General features: G+C 38.2%; 1 protein-coding gene across 10 annotated transcripts in view; it reads left to right on the top strand.

Moving 5' to 3' along the window:
* CPEB3 (cytoplasmic polyadenylation element binding protein 3) overlaps nucleotides 1-19,385 on the top strand; it is a 242,138-nt gene that overhangs the window by 142,330 nt on the left and 80,423 nt on the right. For all 10 annotated transcript variants that reach the window (XM_072625177.1, XM_072625185.1, XM_072625167.1 and 7 more), the window contains one exon: nucleotides 12,524-12,642. In XM_072625177.1, coding sequence (XP_072481278.1) covers nucleotides 12,524-12,642 — 119 coding nt within the window. The remainder of the gene's footprint in view (nucleotides 1-12,523; nucleotides 12,643-19,385) is intronic.

The raw sequence follows: 19,385 nt of genomic DNA, 5'->3' as shown, positions 1-19,385 counted from the left end.
TATTCAAAGTCTTTCTACTTTGGTCCAGGGGCATTTGGTCCTGTGCCTCAGGATTCCAGGATCATCTCCATGCTGCAATGAGAGCTGGGAAGAAAAATGGAGAATTAAGCAAAAAGGAAGGAAAAGGTGCAGGAGGAAGCATCAGGGGAATGAGGTGGGAGTGGGGAATTTGCCAGCAAGATTAAATATGTTATATTCAGAATATCACTGAGTCAGAAAGTACTCTAAGATTTTTTTTTTTGCTTGCGATAATAAATGACTTTGACCCACTTGGATGAAGAAGCAAAGTACAGGTATATCATGGATGAAAGATGAACATCCTTGACTTTGATCCATTCAATAGAAATTTCAGAAAGCACATTGCATTTGAATGATCTTATAAGACACATGCTTCATCTATATAGTAGAAAAAAAAATTGAAAGTGTTGATTTCATGGTCTTTAAGAGGCTGAAGACATTTTTGTTGAAATTGAAGGATTCATCCGTGTTGATAGCCAATTTGATTTAATCTTTGTATTCTATTTAAGACTGGGTCCTTTGGCTGGTTAAGTGTAGTGCTTAACATGCAGCAGCCCAGACAGTTCTCACAACTTAAAGACCAGAAGTACAGCCTGGTACTGCCATGAAGTACAAAAGCAATCATTTCAACTCATAGGTGGATCTGTCCATAGAAATGTTTTCTTGACTCCTCCAAAATATCTTAGCTGTGTAAGGTCCCCAAAAGTTGTTTATTTGTTTACATTTTTCAGGCTTGGTTCCATGTATATGCAGCCAAATGGATGAATCATAATGAATCACAGAATTCAGGGATTTGCAGATTTGTGCTTCTTGCATTTAACTGCCATGGTATTTCTCCTTATAATGGCTTCACCACCATCTCCTAGGCCTAAATCTAATCTTTGACTTTTTTCTCAAAATAATCAAATTCTCTCTTATGTAATAGCAATAGGTTAAATCTAATTGGATTTTAGGAACGCCCAAACACTTGTTACAGTCTGGAGGAGATGAGTATGTGGGCTTGATTCTTGCTGGTGAACTTAGAGGGGAAGACTTGGACAAGAATCCCAGCAGAATAGGCAGGGATGGATGAATGGCCATCTGCATCATTTGAAGGAACATCCAGATCAAAGAGATCACAATAAGGTCGATTTGCATAAAATATTAAGTCATTTTAAAGTCATCCTGAGGCTTTGAAAGGCATACATGCCTTTTGATTTCTGATCCTGGGAAAACCTCTCTTGGCTTCTATCTGTGATTTCATTGTTCCTTGACGTCATAGAGGAACAAATTCCAATTTTGAAATGAAAAATGCCTCCAAAAGGGAAGTAATCCAAGTTTTAAAAGGTAGATTAATTCAAGAAATCAGCCAGGAACATTTCAGAGGACAGCAAATGTGGAAACAGCACCACAATGAGGAGCCTAGGATCAATTCCATACATCAGAATGTTACCCCCAGACTCAAATAACTTAAATTTATGGGAAAAAGATTCCCCATTAGCTATATGAACCATGGAACAGAGGAACTGAGTTGTCAAACTTCAGTTATCAACTAGGGGAGAACAATGATTTTCATATTTGAATAAATCTACTTTTTGCTCAGGGAGTAGAGAATTATGAAAAGAACACTGGGTTTGGTCTCAGAAGAGTTGTGTTTGAATCCCAAATCTGCTACATACCACTTATGTGACCTTGAACAATTCAGCTTACCTCCATGGGCCCCAGTTTCCTCATCCATAAGATGAAGGTTTGAACTAGATGATTTTTAAAGTCATTCCCAAATCTAAATCCTGTAAAAAAAAAATCTTTTAAAAAAATTTGCAAGGTCTTACAGTGTATGACATGTAATTGACAAGTGTACTAAAAGACTTGGAGTATAATATTTTTTTATGAAAGAACCATGTATAATTTCTGAACATTCCATTCTTTTCTCAGAGTTATGTCTGTGAATCTGTTGTAGATCAACTAGAGAGCTGATTCAATATTTGAGTATATGACAAAACTGAAGTCTTTGAGGGATCCTCAAGTCCAATAGGAATTAGACTTATTGCTGCTTAGCTTCAGAGGACAGAATCAGAAGTAATGGGTGGAAGCTGTGCAAAGGAAAATTTAGGCTTTAATATGACTTTCTAACAATTAAAGGTAGCTATAAGTGAGGTGTGGTGCCTTGATGTATGTGAGTTTCTCCTCACTTATTTTCTATTGTAGACTACCTTTGTCAAGATGGACTAGATCAGTACAACTCAAATAGGAACTTAGGAAACACAAATGAACAGTATATATATCACATTATACTTTTATTTATTCTGTTAAACATTTCCCAATTACATTTTGGTCTAGTTTGGATGCTTGAGACAAGTAAGGGGTAAGTTTGATATCTGTGGATTAGATGACCCATTAGTTCCCTCCCAAAATTAACATTCTGTTTTAGTTACTATTCTCATGTCATTAATATTAAACTGCACATTTTAAAATTTTATCGTAATATTTCTTTCCATTAAGCAACCAGCATCTTGGGATAGATCAAGAAACATACCTTTTCAAAATACAACTGTAAATGGCCTTTGGACTCATTTTTGTTTTGGTTGCCCATTTTTAAACCTTATTTTTGCCACTTTGTGGTAGGGTTTGGTTAGAGTGTGCTAGTAAAGTTATGGTAAAAAGATGTTTTAGCCTGTTCTTTAAGAACTACTAATGAGGGTGGGACCTATTATCTTCAGAGGCAGCCTGTTCTGCCTATAGGTCCTACTAGTAGTGAAGGAAGTCAGCCCCTTTACAGTTTGCACCAAGTGATAGCCCTTCAGATACTTGAAGGCAGTTATCAGTGTTTGCTCCCCGTCTTCTACTCTCCTACCCCTTTTCTTTTTTCTAGGCTAAATGTCACCACTTGCATTATTCCTTGCATGTCCTGAACCTGGAGGCTCTTCACCATCCTAGTCAAAAGCTAATACAATAGAAGAGCCCTGGACCTGGAATCAGAGGGCTTGGCTTCAAGTCCTGCCTGCCTCTCTCTGTGTGTGATTATGGCAAGTGACTTAACCTGTGCACACCATAGGGTCTTCTTTTGTAAAATGGATATTGAATGAGATGGTCTGGAAGGTCTCTTTCAGTCCTAAGTCTGTGCCTTTGTGTTGTGTTCTCTTCATATTCTTCATCTTTCCCTTGCTCTTCTCAAAATATGATACACAAAACAAAAGATCATAGTCTAGAATTGTTGGTTGGGATCAAACTTAGGCTGTGCCTGAATACTGCTATTATTAGGGGTGGGAGGGAATGGATGAAATTTGTTCATGAGGATTATTTTTAACATAGATATAAAAATGTATAACTTGTCATAATGATGATGAAACTGTATGACTATGGACAAACCTCTTAACCAATTAATGCTGTAGGCAGCTTTCCAAGACAAATTAACTATGATCTCTGTCAGTGGAGAGAGAGTTTCTATGCTGGGAGTTCCCCACACTGAGGAAATCACAAATTTGCTTCAGTGCAATAATGCTGTGCTCTCAAAGTAATAATGAGTGGTAAATTTGATATAAGATTATTCAGTATGGTTGTAGCAAGAGACACGTAATATTACAGTGGAAAGGGAGTGTATTAGGAGTTAAAGGACTTGGTTTCAAATCTTGGCTCTGCCATTTAGTATGTCTGACCTTGGGCAAATCATTTAACTTCTCTGGTCTTCAGCTTTCTATCTGTAAAATGGAGGTGGGGGAAGCAGAGTGTGGAATAACTAATTAAGGTTCTTTCCAGTTCAAATTCTATGATCCTATGATATGGAACATGACAATATTTTAGGAAGAACTTTCTATCAGTCTTCAAGACTTGATCTCTTAGGAAATATCTTCCAATTTTTCACCCTAAAACTTGACACCAAAGTTTTCTCTTTTGAGGGGTTTCAGTATTTTTACCTTCCTGAATATTAAGTGGAAAATTGAGTCCTTTAAGAATAAAGACTTTTATTGTAATCACCATGAATTTTTACCAACAGAACCCATACCATTTGCATGATTTATTTTCTCAACACCAGCCTCTCTTCCTAAGCTTCCTTGTTTCTGTTGGTGACATCACCATCCTTCCACTCACCGAGGTTCAAAACCTCAGTCATCTTCACTTCTTGACTCCCCAAATATATAATTAGTTCCCAGTTTGGAGGTAAAATGGCATCAACATCTCTCGTGTCTATCTCCTCTCAACTGCAAAGACCTTAATTCAGGCCATAATCACCAGTTGCCTGAACTACAGCTAGGTCACAATTAATGTAAATCATGAATCCCCTGAACTGGCTGCATGTATTTGAATTTGTATTATTCAAAGTTAAAGTTTATGCAAAATATGGTCATTGGTGTTTTTTCATTAATTTTCCCTCTGTTTTTTCCTCTATTATGTTTTTGCATAATTGATGATTGTGAAAGAAGCAATGTCTGGCTTGAAAAGAATTTTGTTACTATCAAGTCATGGGACCTGCTTTATCAGTATATGGTGATAGCATCTGTCAGTGCCCATTTCCTTGTCCTCTCATTCCAGTGACTGATGGAGATTTTTTTTCTCCTTGACCCAGTTCTCTTATTTCCTTGTTCCTCCTTCCTTCTTAAAATACATTACCATACCACCTCTTCCATAATCCTTTTTGCTCTGGTTATGTGATTAGAGTAAAAAAAAAAATATGGGGAAGAAAGTATATAAAGAGGAAGCATTTTCATTATTTAATTTAATAATGGCATTTGGCTTTATTTATCCATTACTAGAAATCAGTGTTCCTAGTATCAGGACGTGAATGTGAAGGAACTGAAACTTCACCTCCCTGATTTCTTTTTCCTCCTTTTGGGGTTGAGGGTGGGTAATGATTCAGCAAGTGAAGAATGCTGAGTTTTCTTTATACCAAGTTGACTGGTTGATAGGGATAAGTACCATATTTCTATAGGGCTTTGTAAGAAAACAAAGCACTATATATTTGATCTCTAATATAAATGATATCACCTCTATTTTTTTTGCCTCTTCCAGTTCCTGGGACTTTTGAGATATGTTGGCAACTGCTTTGGAAGCTTCAGAAGTTTGGCTTTGTTAGTGAGGATGCTTAAAACAGGAAGGGGAATTGAACTCATCATTGGGCAAAAAAAAGAGGAAAGTACTAAGACTGTACTTTCTCTATCTGTAGTTCAAATGGCATATTGTCATCATAGTATGTGACTTACATGGCCAGGGACCAGAGAAAACATCCTGGCAAAGGATTATTGAATATTTAGACTCTTAACCTAACCAACTCAGTGAAGCCTGTGGGGCATTCTGTGGGACATGGAAATACCTTAGTTAAAAAGAACTTTCTCAAAGATTTTTTTTCCAATGGTATTTACTGTTTTGATGGGTATTTCCCAACCTCTTAAAAAAATATTTTCCCACTTGCATGTAAAAAAAATTAACATTCATTTAAAAAAATCAGGGTTCTACGCAAAACATATTTCCATATTAGTCTTGTTATGAAATTCGAAAACCCAGACAAAAAACCAAAAAAAAACTAAACCACAAAAAAACTAAAGTGAAAAATAGTATGCTTTAATTTGCATTCAGACTCCATTCATTCTTTCTCTGGAGTTAGTATTTTTTCAACATGAGCCCTTTGAAATTGACTTACATCGTTGCATTGTTGAGAATAGCTGAGTCATTCACAATTGATTGACTATATAATATTGCTGTTACTGTGTACAATGTTCTCCTAGTTTGACTCATGTCACTTTACATCAGTTCTTCTAAATCTTTCTAGGTTTTTCTGAAAACATCCTGCTTATCATTTCTTATACCATAGTAGTAGTACATTACAATTATATACCACAACTTGTTCAGTCATTCCCCAATTGATGGGTATCCCCTCAATTTCCAATTCTTTGCTACCAGAAAAAGAGCTGCTAGAAATATTTTTGTACAAATATATCCCTTCCCCCCACTTTTTCTGTCTCTTTGGGATATAGACTCAGTCACGATATTGCATGGTCAAAGGGGATGCACAGTTTTCTAGCGCCTTTGGTCATAGTTCCAAATTGTTCTCCAGAATGGTTGGACCAGTTCATAACTCCACTAACAATGCATTAGTGAACCAACTTTCCCACATCCCCTCCAACATTTATCATTTTCCATTATATTAGTCAATCTGATAGATATGAGATGGTACCTTAGAGTTGTTTTAATTCGCATTTCTCTAATTGGTAGTAATTTATAACATTTTTTCATATGACTATAGATGGCTTTGATTTCTTCATCTGAAAACTGCCTGTTCATATCCTTTGACCATTTATCAATTGGGGAATGATTTGTGTTCTTATAAATTTGACTCATTTCTCTATATATTTTAGAAGTGAGGTTTTTATCAAACGCTTAAAATTTTTTTTCCCATGTTTAGTCATAAATTCTTCCCTCATCCATAGATCTGTAGGGTAAAGTACTTTTCCATGTTCCCCTAATTTGCCCATGGTATCACCCTTGATGTTGGTATACTATGTGAAGTGTTGATCTATACCTATTTTCTGCCAAACTACTTTCCAATTTTCCCAGCAGTTTTTGTCAAATAATGAGTTTTTGTCCCAAAAGCTTAGATCTTTGGATTTAATCAAACAGTAGATTACTATGATTATTTGCTACTATGTACTATGTGCCTAACTTATCCCGCTGATCCACCATTCTTTTTCTTAGGCAGTACCACATTGTGTTGATGATTACTGTTTTATAATACAGTTTGAGATTTGATGTGTCTCCCAACCTTTTTCATTCAATAACAATTAAACATTTCTGAGTTTATTTCCTGCTCCTTCTGACCCATGTAGCACAGCAATAACAGCTGCCCAGACTGCAGGCTGAGAGCTCAGATTCCCTTCCACCTTACCTTCTCTTATTAGTCTGAGATGAGTTCAGAGCTCACATGTGATTCAGGAAGTCAGAGGGAGAAATGGGCAGAGGTAAGAGAGGGATACTTATGTAGAAATGACCAGCGTACCAAGGGGAGAATCAGTACAAAGTGAGCCACATCAAGAGCCACATAAACTTGGCTAGACTTTTTTTTTTCATGCAATGAGTTATCATCATCTCTGAGAAGCATTGGCAGAACTAGACAATCTAAGATGCTGCTTTTTGTGTAAGAGTCCTTCTCTGTATATGACCTTATAAAGCCATAATTCACAGAAACGCAGCTGAGACCTTGATGAGGCTGATTCTCTCTTGGTATTTGCATTTTATAACAAAGATGTCTTTAATATTCCCTTTGATAAAGGAATTATTGTTCCCACATGAATTAGACATACTGAATTTTTAATAGTTTCCCTAAGGTTTGATGATTTGATGTCATTGGCAAGAAAGGGTACTAAGTAACTGTAGGTTAACCTTTCTTGCTTTGCAACTGAAGATTTTTATATTTTTCACATATTTACACACACACACACACACACACACACACACACACACACACACACACACACACACGCACTTTTTGAATCCCTGACTCACCTAGCCTAGGCCTATGGAAGCCATTTTGAATCTCTAACTTACTTAGCTTGAGCCTCCCACCTCCAGCCCCATCTTCCCATTTGTCCAGAACCATGTGTCCATTTACTATCCTTGATAGTGGTCCTGCCACTGCCATTTTTTTGCCTTGTTGACTGGCTCCCTCTCGTTCCATTGGCTGAGACCTGGGGAATGACTGGTTTTTGATCTACTGCCTCTGCTTAGGGAAGCACCTTAGATGATTGATACTCCATGACTTTGACATAGAGTTGGGGCAGAGTGCTGTTCACAACACACAGGGCAAAAAGCCAGTCACTACTCTATACTAGTTTCCAGGATCTTCTTTCCAGAAATAGTCAAAACTCTCTTATTGCTTCATATCCTGCTAAGAAATGAAGCCTGTGTGACCAGTGCAGATTTTTTTTTACATCAGTGATCTCCACCAAAAACCAAGCTTGATCCTATATCAGATTACCTGCCATCTTTGAGAGGGGAGAAGGGAGCAAGGGAGGAAAATTTAGATGTCAAAATCTTATAAAAGTGAATGTTGAAAATGAAAAATAAACAAAAGGTTAAAAAAATCAAGCTTACTTTGATCACAGAATTTTTGAGTTGGGAAGGAACCTCAGCAGTCTTTGACCCTTTGGAGGTGAAGAGACTGAATTTTATTCCTCTTTGTGTTGATAAACCTTCACACATGGAAAGATACCTATCATGTCACTCTAAGTTTTCTCTCCTCCAGAGTAAACATCTCCAGTTTCTTTCATTAATCTTTTTATGGTATAGACTCAAAGTTCTTTACAGTTGTGGCTGTCCTCTTCTGGATGCCCTCCAGCTTATCAATGTCTCTCCAAAACTAAGCTTCCAGGAACTGAACATGATACTCCTCCTGTCATCTTCTTATTTCTGAAAACTTTGTCTCCTTTAGGGAGGCTCAAGATCACATAAACCATTTTTTTTGGCAGCCACATTTGCACTTATGTCTGATATTGAGCTTTCAATATTTAAAACCCTGAGATCCTTTTCAGACAAGCTGCTTTCTAACTGTGTCTACCTTCAGTTTCTATTGAATCCCTGACTCACCTTGCCTTGACCTCTGGAAGCAGTTTTGAATCTCTAACTTACTTAACCCGAGCCTCAGCTTTCCTTGTGAAGCTGAGTTTTTGGACTCCCCCAAGGTCAAACATTTCATAAATGTCTGAGTTCTTTCTCCAGTAGCTGTTATGGTTTTACATGGTTCCAGTGCTATTCCTTCTTTTACCCAGCATGAACATGAAGTGGTTAGCCAGATTTAGACCTTCACTCTGTGGCCAAAGCTACCTGGTTTGCGAAGTGAAAATGCCAACATGGTCCTAGCCTCATGAACATTTCTAGTGTCTCAAAAGTCTTAGAGAGCTTAAAGCTTTGAAATAAATAATGGAGTGAGGATCTCTCCCTGGTAAGGGCAAGAAAAGATTTTATAGCTTAAAACAGCGCTTAAGATTTTTAGGTTGCCCTATATATGCCTTTCAGCATTTTTACATGCATTATCCTCAAAACTAACCCAATGAAAACTACATGGTATAAGTATCATTATGCCCATAAGACAGGGAGACTAACACTCAGGTTGGTGAGATGACTTGGTCTTGTTCACACATGAGTCACTGGGACGCTGTCCCAGGTCTTTTGATTTCAGAGACTGGTTCTATCTACTACTCTGTGATGCTGTCCCAAACCTCTGATCTAATGGTGTTGGCTCTTCTTCAGTTTCTAAGAACTATATTTCCATCAGAATTAGAATTAACCTGACCTCAGCCTAGTCAGAGCATGTTACCAAGGCCCACTCAGGGGGAACCCATCATGAACATGATTATCCTTTCAGTCTTATACTTGCTGACTTGATCCCACTCTTGTGCCTAGCAGGCAGAATTGCAGGTCAAGAGTTCTTTTGGGCTGTTGTGTATGTGCATGTGTGTGTATGTTTTTATGCATCCTTATCAGAAGCACTTAGGTAAAAGTAAAAAACTTGAGGTTCTTAGTAAGCCCTTAGAAAGGGGCTCACCAGGAAGTATAAAAAGTAATTTAAACACACATACAGCTTAGTTTCAAGTAGTTCAATATCACATACTTTGAGAACATGTAGCCCATTTAATGAATAGTCAATAAATGCATATGAATGAGTGGCTTTGTTTATCAACAAGAGTAAAACACAGAGAGAATAGCAGTAGTATATATTGGTTAAGAGAAAGGAGAGTTCTGGAAGGTAGATAATTAGGGAAAAGTCATTTCCCTTAGCCATGGAAGGTTTTGTGAAGAAGCTACCAGTTAAATTGATGAGAGAGGGTCAGAGTTTATTGGCCTGGGACAAGGAAGAAATACATTTTGGGGAAAAGGTTTAGGACGTATAAGAGAATCACCTATTGAAAGATGTTCAATGTAACTGAAAGAAGAGGATGAGATGAGAGGGACCTAATGCACTTGGGTAGTGGCACTCCGTATCAGTGATAATAAATAGGATGTGATTAATAAAACTGCCAAACAGTGTTGGATCTCAATCTTTTTTAATATAAGAACCCCAATTTTTCATCAAAATTACACAAATCCCAAGAAAATTGTTAGTTTCTGTTGGGAAAATATATGATAACCAATAGCTACTATTCAGTAATGTCTTTTAAAATGAATGTTCTGTAAATGCTTTTCTTTAATGTCATTGCCACTTTCCAAAGACCAACCATAACTACATAACTCTCCCATGAAATAAGGAAGTATAGTTAAGCAAACACATTGGCCATGTCTGACTGTGTATTCCCTATTCTATACCTATTGTCTACTCTATCTCTGGGAGGCAAGAAGCACTCTTCACCATCAATCTTCTGAAGTCACTGCTGGTCTCAGTATTGCTTTTAAATGTGTTTCTGTTTCATGAATCACAACAGCTGCTACATACATTGGAAGGATAGTAATATGTATATATGTGAAACATAATTCAGTTTCCTCACTTCTTCCAATAAGTCCATGGATCAAAAGCAAGGAACTCCTGTAGGGAGACTTTTATTTATTTTCTTTTCTTAAAAAAAAGTAATTAATTTTTAGTTTTCAACATTCCCTTTTATAAGATTTTGAGTTCTAAATTTTTCTCCCTTCTCTTTCACCTCCCCAAGACAGCATGCAATCTGATATAGGCTATACATGTATAATCATATTAAACATATTTCCACATTAGCCATGTTATGAAAGAAGAATCAGAACAAAAGGGAAAAACCACAAGAAAGAAAAAACAAAAAAACCTACAAAAAAGGAGGAAATCGTATGGTTCCATCTGCATTCAGACTCCACAGTTCTTTCTCTGGATATAGGTAGCATACAGATGTTGCTCTTACAGTGTACAGGGTTCCTGGTTCTGCTCACTTCACACAACATCAGTTCATGTATCAGTTCAGGTTTTTCTGAAATCGACCTGTCGATAATTTCTTATGGAACAATAGTATTATATTTCATTCATATACCACAACTTGTCCAGCCATTCCCCAACTGATGGGCATGCCCTTGATGACCAGTTCCTTGTCACCACAAAAAAAACTGCTGTAATATTTCTTGTATATTTGAGGGAGACATATTTCTACTCTGAGGTAGGGAAATGAGGAGTCCAAGGTTATTACCTTGTTAACAAGCCACCATAAGACCAAATTAATAATGTCTGCAAGATGGAGTAATTGGAGATTAGTTGAAAACCTTAAAGAATAAATAATTTGTAAGTGCCCTCAAGTTCTTTAGAAGCTCTGTAAACATGCGAGCAATTTATATTTTAATTATCCATCATTCTTGTATTATCAGACTATGAATTTATGTACTTGAAAATAATTTTAATTTCTTAAAACTTACAAATCAGGCTATAGTCAGTTTAGACCATCATGTATAAATTAATGACATTTATATATTAAATTTACATATAATTTATGTATCTGTACATACAAAAACACACCCTTTTCTAAATGTGTAGATGGTTTGGGTGTGTTGTATAGGTGGTATTTTCACATTTATTTGAAGGCCTGTTGTTTTCAGAGACCTAAAGAACTCAGACCTTCTCCTTGAAGGCTTTATAATCCAAAGGGGAGAAAATTTGTACTCAAGGGGGGAAAAATTGGCACATTTAATAAAAGAAACAGTGAATAAGTCCTTTCTATAGCCTTGTTTCCATCTGAGAACATTCTTGTGCAAGTTTGAGATCTAAACGTATACTTATTCTTAGACCTTCGTTGTGAATGGGTCTATGTGTTAGTGGACTGATTTCAATGTTTATATACACTATTGGTAAGGAAAGTAATGAGGAAAGCAATGAGGAAGAAGTTTCCCCAGTGAGTATATTTTTTTTATTCCTTTAGAGCAGGTCTCTCAGATTGTGATCACTTTGCCTACTTAGAAATTTAGTTCAAGGAAGGTCAGAGGGGAGTTTTTCTTTAGCACTGAGCTCCCCATCTCCCTCAAAAATAAACCCAAGACAGTCCTGTTCTACTTGGAGAATGTCCATTTGGGCACTTCCCACCACTAAGAATCAGCAGAAAAAAGAAGCCATGAATGGCAATGGTAACTTTTTAGTTTCTTGAAAAAAAATTAGCACCTTTTCCTTTTAACATCAGCTATTTCTCAATATACCCCACTTCTGGCCCTAACAAAGAAAAAATATTGAGCAGAATTAACAAACACTCTGACCCCATTTGTCAGCAGTAAACATTGGCTTTTTTTTTCTTACTTGTGTGGTTACAGGGGCCTTAGGAAGAGAAAGCAGAGAAAGAAATCAGCCCAAAAGCAGCTTGGGAACCCTGGAGCTAGAAGGATACTGGGAGGCGAGTAGGTGTTGGTTACTAGCTAGATAATGTCCAGTCCTGGCCCTTGGCTAAAGAGATTAATTTGGTGAAACATTCGTTGTAAGCTATAAGGTCTCTGTCCCATTGATGGTTGTTAGATTTTTTTGCTAAGGAGGTTAAAATAAAAGGCCTTTCTCAGATTAATTTGTTGATTTCCTATTTCCCTCTTTTTTGTTTTGTTTCTCTGCAAGGCTATGCCTTTCTGTTGTTCCAGGAGGAAACTTCAGTACAAGCTTTGATAGATGCCTGTCTAGAAGAAGATGGTAAACTTTACCTGTGTGTGTCAAGCCCCACCATAAAAGATAAACCGGTAAGTAATCCCTAGCCAGCTGTTCCTTCATTCATTCCAGAGTGCATGTGGACCTGGAATGGATGCTCTCCTCCTCCTTGTAACTGTATCACTTGGAATCCTCTTACCCAGGATAACATTTGCATGCAGCAGAATTGTAACTTTGGTGTTGAAAAGCTAATGGCAAATTATTCAGGACTTTCAGCTACCTTCAGATCTCTCTCACTCTATAAATAGATGTGCCATGGTCTCTTATTTTAGGACTCTGCTGAGGTAATTGATGTTAAAAACTAGACTGAAGTAATAGTGATCTTCAGCATTCTTGGCAACTGTCTTCTATAATTGGATCAGAGCAGAATTAAAAAATTGAAATCATTATCATCAGTATTTACATGCTTATATAAGCAGGGCACTGTTGTACATTTTATCCAAAGCCAGTTACATAGGCCTAGTCCTTAGTCTCTAGAAGTTCAGAGTATTAGACATATAATATCAGAATTGACCCGCTTCATGCTTTCTGGTACTGGTCAGACTTTTTTAGGACTTACCCAGAGAAGCTGTATAAACCAGCAGGTGTTGCATTTGAGTATAGGTTTGGGTGCTATCACTTATTGCTCTGGTATAGAGGGTGAGAGAAAGACAACTGTTAGGAGAGGAAAACTTTCTCCAGTCAAGGAAGGGACTGTAGAGAAGGTACAGTTGTAAGAAGGGAAAGGAATCAAGAAGAATTGAAAGAACTTGAATACTCCATGACAAAAGTAGGGAATGATGGTATAGGAACACAATTTGAAGGCAAGCAATGAGGAGTGGGATATTTTTAATATAGGAAGAATAGGCAGGGGATTCAAGAATGCCAGATTATCTGGATCAGCTGGTGTGAGGGACTTTGTAGTAGAGGACAAGGCATGTAGACTTCAATGGGTGATGACATCAGACAGCAGGTTTTAGTGGATGAGGGCTCGGTAGAATAATGCTGCATGGCCATCATTAGCTGGGAGGATGGCTTGGAGAGCTGTTAACAGCATTAGAAGGCAGGAAGCTTATAGTCCCTCTAGGAGGATCTAGAAGAAGCAGAATCATTGAGACAGTTCAAGAATGGTGTATTGTGCTGGACTACTGTGGGCAATTAGGTACCAAATTAAGATCAAAGGGCTAAAAGGGTGGAACAAGGTTTGGTGAAATTATGTGTGGAATAGAGGTCAGGATAAGGGGGCAGGAACACACAGTGTGTTGTTGATTGGGGAGTTCTATGTTTTGGAGCCAGGGAAAGAATCTGGTCTAGAGTCATGAAGAGGAAAGGCAGGAAGGAGGTTGTATCTGCTATCTCTCATCTGAACAGAATGCTAAAGACTTCAGGAGGGTGTCTAGAAGAACCTGAGACCTTCAGCAAAATGTTGAAATGGCCAGGAGCTGGTTTAGGTTACCTCTAGGTTTGTGACCAGGAATGTGATTTCATGTGAGCTAGTGTTTGAGTTGGAGTAAATGAATTACAAATGTAGAGTGTCAGAAGCCAATATTTTAGGTAGTCTGCCTTCAGAAAGTACCCCCCCTGCTCCCCAGCCCCATCTAATACAGTGTCCGTGGACATGAGTTAGAGTAAAGGCCTGACTTATCAACATGGACAAGACCATGGGTCTAGACTAAACATGAAGATTGTTTCTATGGAGAGGGTATTTGTGAGGGGAAAATCTGGATAAAACAACAGGAACACAACTGAACCAGTGGATTACATAAAAGACTACTTGATAGAGTGGATAGAGCATTGGACCTGCAATCAATACTACTGTGCTTCCCATCATGCCCCAAATATTTATCAGCTATATAGCCATGAACAATTCACTTAACTCTCTAACCTCCTTACCTGCAAAATGAGAATAAGAATCCTTATGCTACCTACCTCAAAGATTGTTATAAAGGGAGTGCTTTGCAAACCTCAAAGTGTTAGAGCAACTTGAATTGCTGTCCTTAGCATAAAGTGTGACAGTGTGTCAGATGGTAAATTCTGTTAGGAAACCTGAGCAGTGTAGTGATGCTGTCAGAAAGCTTTTTTTTTTTTTTTTTTTTGGCGAGTAGTTGAAAAGACACTGTCACTGGCACATGCTTAGTAAAGATTGTTTTTATTGTAAACAGACCTGTGGGAGACAGTATAGTACAGAGGAAAATATGCTAATTCTGAAGGCGGGGGACCTGGGTTCAAATGCAAGCCTGGGTTCAGTTGTCCTTGCTACTTTATCTCTGTGACCATGGGCAAGTCACATAAACTCCTTGGGTCTCAGTTTCCTCTTCAGTAAAATGAGACAGCTGAACTAGAGGGCCTCTGGAGTCTCTTCCAGCTCTACATCTATGATCCTATGATTAGTGGAATTTTCTGTTATAAGAATAATATAGTGTGTGTATCCTCAAGTTTATGTCTTGTATTTTCCTTTTGGGAGCATTAATAAAGTCTTTACATTGGAGTCCTATGGATCTGCATTGTAGCTGGTGTGGGTTGTGCACTATATTCATATCTTCACACCAAGAACTTACCACATGAACTAGGTGAATGAAATTTTTGATGGAAATCATGATGGTTTTCAAACCCTTGTAAGTCCAGTTTCCCACAACTCTATTTACCTGCTTGTAAGTCTTCATCTGGCCCGACTTTGAATCCCAAGCCCACTGTCCCCATACCTTCCTTCCTTATTGCTCTTAACTCTACTCTCACAACCACTTTAAACCTCCTCTGGTTCTGTTTGCCTCCAACCCAAGCCGCTCTTCCTAGTACACTTTTCATTTGTTGTACATGGTTCATCCTGGACACCTGGATTTCTGACCATCTCCATAAAACCTGCTCACTCAGTTCTAGGCCTTCCATCTACTTCATAAACATGCCAGAAGACAGAGGATGGGGTTCAAGGCTGGCTCCAGCAAAACTTTTGGAGTCACACCTCCTTTTCTGTGCCCTTTATCTTTCATTTCATAGATTTCCTTTTCCCCCAAGTCCCAGGGCTTCAGAGCCCTGATAACCTCAGCACCCTTCCCACTGTCATAGCCCCTTCTAGGCCTGCTGTACTCCAAAGTGGTCCATTCTCCAAGTTCCAAAATTACTGTTTAGCTCAATAATCATTTATTAAATATGTATGTCCAAGGCACTGTAGTCCACTTAATGAATTCTTTCCTTCTCCACAACCATCAAAACTCTCATACTTTAACTGTGGAGTAACAGAAAGAGGTATGGAGTTAAGAGCCAACAGGCCTAGTTTCATGTTCTGATTCTATTGCTTACCTCTGCACTTGTCACTTAGATTCTGCGGTCCTCAACTTCCTAATCTATTAAAAAAAAAAAACATGGGGAAGGTTGGATTCTCTGAGGTTCTTTCCAAATATATATCTAGAATCTTTGATATCCTTTTATAAGGATTCCCATTATTTTTCTGTGAATTAGTTTTATTAGGTTTCTTTTCTAACACCCAGCACTAAGATCTGAATGGTGGATGGCTTCCCTCCCCTTCCTCTCACAAGTTTCCTGCTGACATCCATAATTTTCCCCTTTCCCAGCATGTAATATCCATAATATAGGCCTTTCTTTTAAAAAATAGCCATATGATTTTATACAGGTGATGACAAAGAACTTGGGAAAGGCCCTTAATGCATTGGTGGACTCCCTTTGGAGGATTTATGGGAAGGTATTAAAATAATAATTACCATGAGTCTTTTATATACATTCTCACTCAATTCTCACAGTAAGCCTGTGAGTTAAGTACTAGAGGTATTTTTCTGTTGTCCAAGGGAAGAAATTGAGTCTCCAAAGTGACCTACCTATGATCTTGCAGCTAGTCAGAGATGAGGTTCAATCCAGTCTTCCTGACTCCCAAGTCTAGCATTCTTGTCATTTCATAGCATCTCTTGGACAAGAATTGGGCAGGCATGGAAGGCTGTGACCTCCACTGTTGGAGGGGGAAACCACCTATCTGGCCACATCCTTTTTGTTTCAAGAGATCCTACCCCCATCCAAATCCTTAAGGCCACCACAAAGTACATTCCCATACAACAAGCAAATCTTCTGAATAGAGTGATTACAACTCGTAGTACATGCCATTGTCTCTTTTTAACCACTGATTTGTTGTTAGTGGAAAAGATGAGAGCATGGCAGAATGGATAGAGAGCTGGACTGAGATACAAGATCTGAGTTTGAACAATGTGTGTTTTAATTGTAATTGTTTGATACCAGCGTCTATCACTTTGAACCTGCATTCTGTTGTCTTTTAGTGTTGTCTTTATTCAGTGTGGTCATCAATTGTATATATGTATTGCCCTTTTGCCTCTGGTTTTTTCACTCTGTCTAGGTGTGAATAGCTGACGGGTGTACCCTCTCTGCTCGGGTGCTGAGAGCTAAAGCAGGGGTGGACATTGGAGGCCCAAGGCCAGGAAACTGGTAGAGAAGGGAGAAGGAGAGTCTGTGGTGCCTAGCTTTAAGAATTTGGGAGCTGTGGTTGACTGAGAGAGAGAGAGACACAGAGACAGACAGACAGACACACAGAGAGAGACAGAATGAATACGTGTGAAAAGAGAGCATGAGTTTGGCCACTGGGCTCCTTCTGGGTTAGATCTCTTGAGTCTTCAGAAGGGCCTCAGAACTGATTCCCATTTCCCTTTCTTCTCCCCCAACTGTATCCATAAATACTTTTTTTTTTTTTTGGCAGTGTACAAATAATGCTGATCAGGGTACGGTAACTTAGAGAGGCAGCTGGTATGAAGGGAGAAAAGCTTGGACTTTGGAAGAGATGGGTTCAGTCTTAGCTTGGCTGCTTACTACATCTGGGATCTTGAACAGCTCAGTGCCCTTAGTTTCTTCATGTGTACAATGAGGTTGTACTAGATGGTAGACACATATCCTTTCAGTAATAAATTCTATTATTCTTAATTTCTGTAAAGTACTTTATAAAGGAAGCTGGGTGGTGAAGCAGATAGAGTGCTAGACCATCAGTCAAGACCTGAGTTCAAATTCCTCCTTAGATGCTTATTAGCTGTGTGATCCTGGGCATGTCACTTAACCTCTATGTGTTTTATCTTCCTCATCAGTAAAATGAGGATAATCCCCTGTCTCTCAAGGTTGTTGTTGGATCAAATGAAATAATATTTGTAAAACTCTTTGCACACCTTGTAGCACTATAAAATGCTAGCTATTATTATTGTTATTATTAATTTTTATGCTTAATTACCACATAGCACAGCAATTATTATGGGGCAGCTAGATGGCTCAGTGGGTAGAACACTGGGCCTGGAGTCAAGAAGACCTGAGTTCAGATCTGACCTCAGACACTCACTAGCTATGTGACCTTGGGCAAGTCACTTAACCCTGTTTACCACAGTTTTCCTCATCTCTAAAATGAAATGGAGAAGAAAATGGTAAACCATTTCAGTATTTTTGCAAAAAAAACAAAAAACAAAAAACAAACCCAAAAGGGGTCACAGAGAGTCAGACACAACTGAAAAAAATGACTAAACAACAAGAAACACAGCAAATATTAAGCATATGATCATGCGTTATCACATGAGCTTTGTTTGGCTACAACACAAAGCTCAATTTATGTGTTCCCAATAAGGTTAGTTTGTGGCTCACATAGAATTGCTGTCTGCCTAAAACTTTAAGATATAGGTGTGTAGATAGAAAAGCAGTGAATGAATACCCTGGGAATAGAAAGGCCAGTTATCCATTTGTTGCTTCCTCCAAACTGTCTTGACTATGGACTCCTTTCGATTCCATTTAGATATTTTCCATGAGTACATTTTAATTACCTTACATATTCTTATTAAATGTCCACATTGTATGGGGCACTGATCTAGGCTCTAAGAATCAGGCCACACTCTGAGTGTAATAGAAAATTCACCTATGGAGATAAAGAAGTAAACTGCATTAAAAGAGTAAATTCTGCCTGGCATAGTACAGAATTGTCAAACGTGCAGCCCGCAATACTAGATTAAAATGTAATTGGAAAATGTTTAACAAAATAAAGAAAAATACAACAGAATATAGTTAATGTCAATATGTGATTTTCTAAGTCAATATGTGATTTTCTAAGTCAATATGTGGCCAGCAGGGCCTTATTTTGGGTTTCAATTTGAGTTTGACACCAGTGGTATAGGGGGTAGAATGTGGGCACTAGAGTCAGAAAGACCCCTTGTAGCATTTCCTAGCTGTATAATCATGGGCAAGTTTCCTTATCTGTGAATGGGGTTAACAACTAACTCACAGGATTGCTATGAGTGTTGGCCTCAAATGAGGCATAAAGCACTTGGCAAATAAAACGCCATTTGGTGGTGGGAGGCAGTCGGAGCCAGGGGAAAGCATGTTGGATTTGGAATTTGGGTTTGACTTCTGACCTGCACCACTTAAGGTTTGTGTGACCTTGGGCAAATCACTTCATCTCCAGGCCTCATTTTCCTCATGCATTAGATTGTAAGTTTCAAGAGGGAAGGATTTTGTCATTCTTCTTCTTTGTGCCCTCAGTGCTCAGCATGGTGCCTACCTTAACAAATGCTTGTGGGTTGGTTGATCTGTAAAATGAAGGGATCAGACTAGATGGTCTTTTCCTTATCTGGAATCTTGTGGCAACAAATTAAGTTCAATTCAGCAGACATTTGTTAAGTGTCTAAAATAGGCCGAATATCACGGTAGGGATGCAAATTAAAAAATGGTACCATCCCTGCCTCGGGAACTTACATTATACCAACAAGGTGCTGCGCTATTCTCTTCTTTTCTCTAAAAGCTTCTTAAAATTTTC

Source organism: Notamacropus eugenii, chromosome 1 (genome assembly GCF_028372415.1).
Source record: "Notamacropus eugenii isolate mMacEug1 chromosome 1, mMacEug1.pri_v2, whole genome shotgun sequence".
In the NCBI taxonomy this organism is placed as follows: Eukaryota; Metazoa; Chordata; class Mammalia; order Diprotodontia; family Macropodidae; genus Notamacropus; species Notamacropus eugenii.
Note: the sequence above shows the minus strand (reverse complement) of the source record. Positions and strands in the feature narration are given on the sequence as shown.